General features: G+C 41.3%; 1 protein-coding gene across 1 annotated transcript in view; it reads right to left on the bottom strand.

The window, feature by feature from the left end:
- The window catches only part of LOC133639485 (translation initiation factor IF-2, mitochondrial-like), a 12,845-nt gene extending 4,563 nt beyond the window's left edge, over positions 1 to 8,282 (bottom strand). Inside the window, exons 1-8 of the mRNA XM_062032800.1 lie at positions 8,085 to 8,282; positions 7,302 to 7,417; positions 7,133 to 7,247; positions 4,043 to 4,214; positions 3,813 to 3,973; positions 3,577 to 3,753; positions 3,381 to 3,520; positions 3,195 to 3,319 (exon numbers count right to left, since the gene is read on the bottom strand). Of these exons, the coding sequence (XP_061888784.1) occupies positions 3,195 to 3,319; positions 3,381 to 3,520; positions 3,577 to 3,753; positions 3,813 to 3,973; positions 4,043 to 4,214; positions 7,133 to 7,247; positions 7,302 to 7,415 (1,004 nt within the window). The 5' untranslated portion in view covers positions 7,416 to 7,417; positions 8,085 to 8,282. The remainder of the gene's footprint in view (positions 1 to 3,194; positions 3,320 to 3,380; positions 3,521 to 3,576; positions 3,754 to 3,812; positions 3,974 to 4,042; positions 4,215 to 7,132; positions 7,248 to 7,301; positions 7,418 to 8,084) is intronic.

Raw genomic sequence — 8,282 nt, 5'->3', positions numbered from 1 at the left:
TACCTAATTAATGAATTGGAAAGAAAATGTTATGACAGTAGCGTATGTGTGTGGCCGTGAGGTGAGTGACGTCAGTGAGTGTGTGGGCGAGAGAAGAGAGGGAGCGGTAGCGTGAGTGCCGGCGGGGACTAGTTTGTTTTGTATTATTTTGTTGTTTATTGTCAAAATATACACTCCCATTGTCCACTTAAATATTTCCAAGATATTTCTTTATTCTTAGAAAACGGATTCCCTTCCGTGATTGGTTATTTCTATGGACACAGAAATGACGTCACCTAAAATTGCGTTTACGGCACATAGTAATGTCGTAATTCAGCTCTGAGTGTGACACTTAAGATTCAGTCCTACACTTCGCTGAAAGTGTGAGTAAGACGCTTGATAACTAACTTTTAAGTGCAGCTTTCAGCCAAGAATTTATTTACTCTTAAGTCAACTCTTAGCAGACTTCTTAGGAGTAATTCTGAGAAGCTTGATAAGTACGGCCCCAGAAAAGTAAGTAGACATACGGTTGGATATGTTAAAGGAATTAGTCTACGTTACCTAGGCTATACCAAATACGCCCATGTCTAACCTATATTGAGTTCGGTCAGCTGAATAATTGTGATGGTTACGTGTTGTTTGGGCGCACTACAATGCAAAGAAATTAAGGCAATTGCGTTGTTTATTGTGTTTTTTTCTATTCGGAATATACTACTGCGTGTTAATTATTTGGCCTCGCTTTCAAGTGAAGCGCATCTCCGATTGGCTACAATGTAAGGCTATTTAGCCTGCTTTGTTTGTCTATTTTCATCATCATCATCATCATCATCATTTTTATTTATCTCCTTCATTGATGTGCATCTTTGATAGACAATTATACCACAATTATTCAGTTACACCGTTACACACCAATGCCTGAGAAGGAGCAGGATGAAGAAAAATCTTATATTTTCCTGCCCCCTTCACATAATACATAGTCTTACTTAATGATATGTGAACCAACAATTACATCCAAATATAACGAAAACAAAACAAAACAAAACAAAACAAAAAAAACACAAGTGCAAAACTTCATGAAGTACAAACCGAACAAAAATACAAAAGAAGTAATATACAGGTACACCTCACAGGATGATACAAAACAGATACAAAACCAGGCAAAAAACAAGTAAATTAATAATTATAAAGCAAAATGTAAACACTTATGGCTGTCCATATGATTTTATTGTTCTGTCTTTATATATTTTTTTCAATTTGAATATATTTTTACAATCTTTTATCTCATTATAAAGAGAATTCCATAGTTTAACCCCCACCACTGATATACACATTTGTTTTAAAGTTGTCCTTGAATACTGATGTTGGAAATGACCTTTTCTTCTATGCTCTTCATTCTCAGAAGTGATGACAAACATTTTTTGTAAATTTGCTGGTAATGTTTTGCTTTTAGCCTTAAACATGACACATAATGTCTGTAACTTTACTAGCTCCTGTAATTTCAATAAACCTGAATTAATGAATAATATGTTAGTGTGTTCTAAGTAATCTACTTTATGAATAATCCTTATAGCTCTTTTCTGTAGTTGATACAATGCCTTTATGTTACTCTTATATGTGTTCCCCCACACTTCCACACAGTAGTTGATATATGGCAATATAAGTGCACAATACAATATACGCATTGCCCTATAATCTAACACATATTTTACCTTATTTAATATAAAAATACTCTTAGACATCTTTTTCCGCAGATGTGCAATATGAGATTTCCATGTCAGACCGTCATCCAGTATCACTCCTAAAAATCTAAGTTCAGAAACCCTTTCAATATCTATTCCATTTATTGACAATTTGATCGTTTCCTCCCTTTTCCTCTTACAAAAAATCATGAACTTTGTTTTTTCTACATTTAATGATAATTTATTGGCATCAAACCATCTCTTAAGTTTAATCATTTATTTTATTTATTTATTATCATTTTCATTATAATTCAAGTTTGATGATAAAGTGCAGTCTGATGGGTTTGATTTCCCCCCTTCAGCTATTTGCCTTGGCCAATAAGTTGCAGGTAATGTATTATTATTATGTATTTAATTCATTTTTGTTTAAATAGGGATGACATACATATGTTATTGTATAATTTAAGTTTGTGCGCGTGATTGACAGCCTAAGGCTTATGAGGCACATTTTTTAAAAATTTTTTATTTCAACTTAAAATTGTATGAGCCTATACCTACAACATAGGCTATGTCTTTATCTTTATTTCCCTGCCTGTCGTTGACAATGGAGATTGTCTGATATTTTGTCATGGCTGCAGATCAATCAATAAAGGTTTATCTTTGTCGCAAAATTGTTCACTGTTTCACCGTGCACCCCGCCCTCGTCCCTATGTGAGCATTAGAACGCTAACAAGTTAATAGTCATTGAAATACATTCAGAACATTTTTTTTACCTAACGAAAATATAGGCCTAGTCTTTCTAAAACATTTTTTTAACTTCTTAAAAGCATCGTTCTGCTTGCTGCAACTGCGCACACAAAGTGTGAGGAGCTGATCTGAGGGCATTGGCAACAATGGTCAACACTTTCTTAATGGAAATGACAATAATATTATAATAATGATAAATAATATTATCAGGCATTAATATCTCTTAGCCTCTAATGCGTGGCCAAGAGATATTCATGCGTGGCATGCATTGAATGTCTCTGCTGCATTGGCTCAGTCTCCTTTCTTTAACAGGCAAAAGCTTTCTAACCTCACTAATGCCTTGCATCGTCTATATTAGATATATAACAACGGGCCGGTGGCGGGCGGGTGTGGTTTTGATACAATGTTGGTTCGGGTGGATGGCGGGTGGATGACGACTTTTGTGATGCGGTTGCGGATGAAATAATTGCCTATCCGCGCATCTCTAATATATAGACATATATATATATATATATATATATATACACAGACAAATATATTAAAGTTAAAGTACCAATATTGTCACACACACACTAAGTGTGGTGAAATTTGTCCTCTGCATTTGACCCATCCCCTTGTTCACCCCCTGGGAGGTGAGGGGAGCAGTGAGCAGCAGCGGTGCATATATACAGTATATACACACATATACATATATATAAATAAATAACGGATCCATGATGGCAAGGCAACAGCACCACAAACTCTTGTTTAAGAGACACCATCTTGTTTCTATGTCCTTACACTACTAACCCTTTGCCTTTGTCTGTGCGACTCTCGATGACCACGCCCTCCACCGGGCCATCAGGCTCCGCCTTCAGCTCCAGCACCTCTGCCAGGGCCACCGTGGCCTCCACCAGAGCCTGCAGGTTGTCCCCCTGGCGACGAGCAGAGTGGGAGGTGGTGACTACCGTCAGCACGAGCTACAGGTGTCCATACCTTGAGGGCGGAGACGTGGATGGCCTGAACGTCTCCTCCCAATTCCTCGCAGACCACATCGTGAGCCAGGAGTTCCAGTTTGACCCTCTGAGGGTCGGCCTGAGGTTTGTCGCACTTGTTGACCGCCACGATGATGGGAACTGCAACACACAAGGATGCTAACGCCGCCAGTCAGCAGCTGTGGTGCGTACCTTACCTGCGGCTTGCTTGGCGTGCTGGATGGATTCCACCGTCTGTTTCATCACGCCGTCGTCGGCCGCCACCACCAGGATGACCATGTCTGTGGCGTGGGCTCCACGCGCCCTCATGGCGGAGAAGGCGGCATGGCCGGGCGTGTCCAGGAAGGTGATGCTCTCACCTGTGGGCAACTCCACTGCAAGACAAAAACAAGGTGGGTGCCTCCACCAGTGTGGGCGGTTCTGAGTCCGATACCTCGGAAGGCTCCGATGTGCTGCGTGATGCCGCCGGCCTCCTTGGCGGCAATCTGGCTTTTCCTCAGACTATCCAGCAGCGTGGTCTTGCCGTGGTCCACGTGACCCATGATCGTCACCACTGGGGGGCGCTGCACCATTCTGCTCTGGTCCGCCGGAGGTCTGCGGGGGTCAGAGGTCAGCTGTTAGAACAGTTTGATGATGTCGTAGCCTGATCAAACTGTCAGGTACCGTGGCACGGCGTCTCTGTCCTCTCTTTCTTGACTCTCGCTCAGTTTGGCCCATCGGAACTTCATTCCTGAGCGCGTCACCACCTCTTTGATCCACCTCTCGTCCAGAACCGAGTCTGGCTCCAGACAGTCCACATCCAGCGACGTATTCAGCAGCGCCTCCACAATGTGATCTACACACATCCAAAGTCCTGGTCTGTGACTTGTTGAAACTACTACAAGTGGAAAGCACTGATCTGGATCAGAACAGTCCAAGACTAGACCCTAGACTTAGACTGCTAAGATCTAGTCTTGGACTTCGACTGATAGTTTTAGTTGCATTGTAAAACTTACAAATGTTGCTTAAAGTGATGAAGAATCCTTTCGATCAGAAACACTATGGACAGTTCTACTTCCGGTTCAAGGCACCAAACAGGAAAAACATATTGAACCCGCAGCACCTGCTGTGAGCAAACTCGTCCTAAAGATGGCGCCATAGCACAAACAATCACACACCTTTTTAGCGTAACATGAAAACTATTTCTTTAAAAACTAAACATTATGGCCATTAGCGAGGAAAAATCCATAAATTAGCCGACAGATTTGAACAATAAGTTATTCACTGAAATATATTTATTAATTGTGGTTCTTACAAAAAATATATCTTGTAAAAATATAAAAGCTAAAATGTCTCTTAAAGCTCTGCCCCTTTAATTAGTGCATACTAAATAATTTAACTTTAGCCTACTACTACAACCATATTATTTACCAGCAACATAAAGTGAAACAGAGGCAGAGGTGTCCTGCCACAGTCAGTAACAAATAAACAGAAAACAGTAGTGGTGGTAGATAGACACAAAGCTTCATCAAACATCTGATCCACTGAACAAAGAGCTCCAAAAATCTTGATCCTACACTTCTCTTTTGTAAAGTAAATCTGAACAGCCGATATGGGCATCTACATCAACTATATGATTTGCCTGAGAAGCTTAAAAAATAATAATAATAATAAAATAAATTAAATTTAAAAAAAAAAGTTTTTGTGGCGGCCTTAATTCTTTCGTGGCGGGCCGCCACTAATAAATGAATGTGTGGGAAACACTGAAGAGTACCACAGAAGAAGATTACAAGAGTACCACAGAAGAAGAGTAGAAGAGTACCACACAAGACTACAAGAGTACCACACAAGACTACAAAAGTACCACAGAAGAAGACTACAAGAGTACCACACAAGACTACAAGAGTACCACACAAGACTACAAAAGTACCACAGAAGAAGACTACAAGAGTACCACACAAGACTACAAGAGTACCACACAAGACTACAAGAGTACCACAGAAGAAGAGTAGAAGGGTACCACAGAAGAAGAGTAGAAGAGTACCACAGAAGAAGAGTAGAAGAGTACCACACAAGACTACAAGAGTACCACAGAAGGAGACTACAAGAGTACCACACAAGACTACAAGAGTAACACACAAGACTACAGAAGTACCACAGAAGAAGACTACAAGAGTACCTCACAAGACTACAAGAGGACCACACAAGACTACAAGAGTACCACAGAAGAAGACTACAAGAGTACCACAGTAGACTACAAGTGTACCACAAAAGACTACAAGAGTAACACACAAGACTACAAAAGTACCACAGAAGAAGACTACAAGAGTACCACACAAGACTACAAGAGTACCACAGAAGGAGACTACAAGAGTACCACAGAAGAAGACTACAAGAGTACCACACAAGACTACAAGAGTAACACACAAGACTACAAAAGTAGCACAGAAGAAGACTACAAGAGTACCACACAAGACTACAAGAGTACCACAGAAGGAGACTACAAGAGTACCACACAAGACTACAAGAGTAACACACAGGACTACAAAAGTACCACAGAAGAAGACTACAAGAGTACCACACAAGACTACAAGAGTACCACAGAAGGAGACTACAAGAGTACCACACAAGACTACAAGAGTAACACACAAGACTACAAAAGTACCACAGAAGAAGACTACAAGAGTACCACACAAGACTACAAAAGTACCACACAAGACTACAAGAGTACCACAGAAGAAGAGTACCACAGAAGAAGAGTAGAAGAGTACCACAGAAGAAGGCGGCCAACTCGGCGCACCAACGAAGAAATCATCATCATATCTGTCAGCAAAATAACATCTTTTATTACCTAACTCTTTTATTAACTAACTCTTTTATTAACTAACTATGGACGAAGAGTGAGGGAGACTACGGGCAAAGAGTGCGGGAGACTATGGACGAAGAGTGCCGGAGGGAGACTATGGACGAAGAGTGCGGGAGGGAGACTATGGACGAAGAGTGCGGGAGGGAGACTATGGACGAAGAGTGAGGGAGGGAGACTACGGGCAAAGAGTGCGGGAGGGAGACTATGGACGAAGAGTGCGGGAGGGAGACTATGGACGAAGAGTGAGGGAGGGAGACTACGGGCAAAGAGTGCGGGAGGGAGACTATGGACGAAGAGTGCCGGAGGGAGACTATGGACGAAGAGTGCGGGAGGGAGACTATGGACGAAGAGTGCGGGAGGGAGACTATGGACGAAGAGTGAGGGAGGGAGACTACGGGCAAAGAGTACGGGAGGGAGATTATGGACGAAGAGTGCGGGAGGGAGACTACGGACGAAGAGTGCGGGAGGGAGACTATGGACGAAGAGTGCGAGAGGGAGACTATGGACGAAGAGTGCGGGAGGGAGACTATGGACGAAGAGTGCGGGAGGGAGACTATGGACGAAGAGTGCGGGAGGGAGACTATGGACGAAGAGTGCGAGAGGGAGACTATGGACGAAGAGTGCGGGAGGGAGACTATGGACGAAGAGTGCGGGAGGGAGACTATGGACGAAGAGTGAGGGAGACTACGGACGAAGAGTGCCACAGAAGAAGAGTGCCACAAAAGAAGAGTGCCACAAAAGAAGAGTACTACAGAAGAAGAGTACCACAGAAGAAGAGTACCACAGAAGAACAGTACCACAGAAAAAGAGTAGAAGAATACCACAGAAGAAGAGTACCACAGAAGAAGAGTAGAAGAGTACCACAGAAGAAGAGTAGAAGAGTACCACAGAAGAAGACAAGTCCTCACCAAAGTCTCGGTCCATGGCGCGAGCGAGCGCCTCCACCGTCATCCTCTGCCAGATTTCCACTTCCTGTTTGTTCCTGTTGACCTTTGGCCTCTGCTCCTTCCTGTCACCTTTGACCTGCAGCAGGCCACAAGGTGAGGTCACGTGACAGCCCCGAGCTTCACAACTCACCTGCTTGGAGGCCAGCGTCCTGCAGGTGAACAGGGGGGCGGGGCTTGTAGCCGGAAGTAGGGCTGGGTGCACGAGGCGGCCAACTCGGCGCACCAACGAAGAAATCATCATCATATCTGTCAGCAAAATAACATCTTTTATTACCTAACTCTTTAATAAACTAACTATTTTATTAACTAAGTCTTTTATTAACTAACTTGTATGTTGCTCACTGAAGAAATCATCATCATAACTGTCAGCAAAATAACATATTTTATTAACTAACTCTTTTATTAACTAACTCTTTTATTGTTTAACTCCATTATTGTTGAACTTGTATGTTGCTCACTGAAGAAATCATCATCATATCTGTCAGCAAAATAACATATTTTATTACCTAACTCTTTTATTAACTATTTTATTAACTAACTATTTTATTAATAACTTGTATGTTGCTCACTGAAGAAATCATCATCATATCTGTCAGCAAAATAACATCTTTTATTAACTAACTCTTTTATTGTTGAACTTGTATGTTGCTCAATGAAGAAATCATCATATCTGTCAGCAAAATAACATATTTTATTACCTAAGTCTTTTATTAACTAACTCTTTTATTAACTCTTTTTTTAACTAACTATTTTATTGTTGAACTTGTATGTTGCTCGCTGAAGAAATCATCATTATATCTGTCAGAAAAATAACATATTTGATTACCTAACTTTTTTATTAACTAACTCTTTCATTAACTAACTCTTTTAATAACTAACTTGTATGTTGCTCGCTGAAGAAGTGAAATGTTACCTTCTTGAAATTTCCACCTTCTTTGAAACAAAATCCACGTCTGATTTGGTCAAAAAAACAAAAATGAGAAGCCTTCTTTAGCTGCAGGGTGACCAAAACACCAGGCGGAAGAAACAAATGTTAAAAATGAAGAAATAACTCCTACTTTTAAGGAGAGTTCATCTGCCGTCGTCCTGCGGACATGCACGCCGCCATGAC

This window comes from Entelurus aequoreus, linkage group LG22 (assembly GCF_033978785.1).
Source record: "Entelurus aequoreus isolate RoL-2023_Sb linkage group LG22, RoL_Eaeq_v1.1, whole genome shotgun sequence".
NCBI lineage: Eukaryota > Metazoa > Chordata > Actinopteri > Syngnathiformes > Syngnathidae > Entelurus > Entelurus aequoreus.
This window is presented reverse-complemented; position numbering and strand designations above follow the sequence as displayed.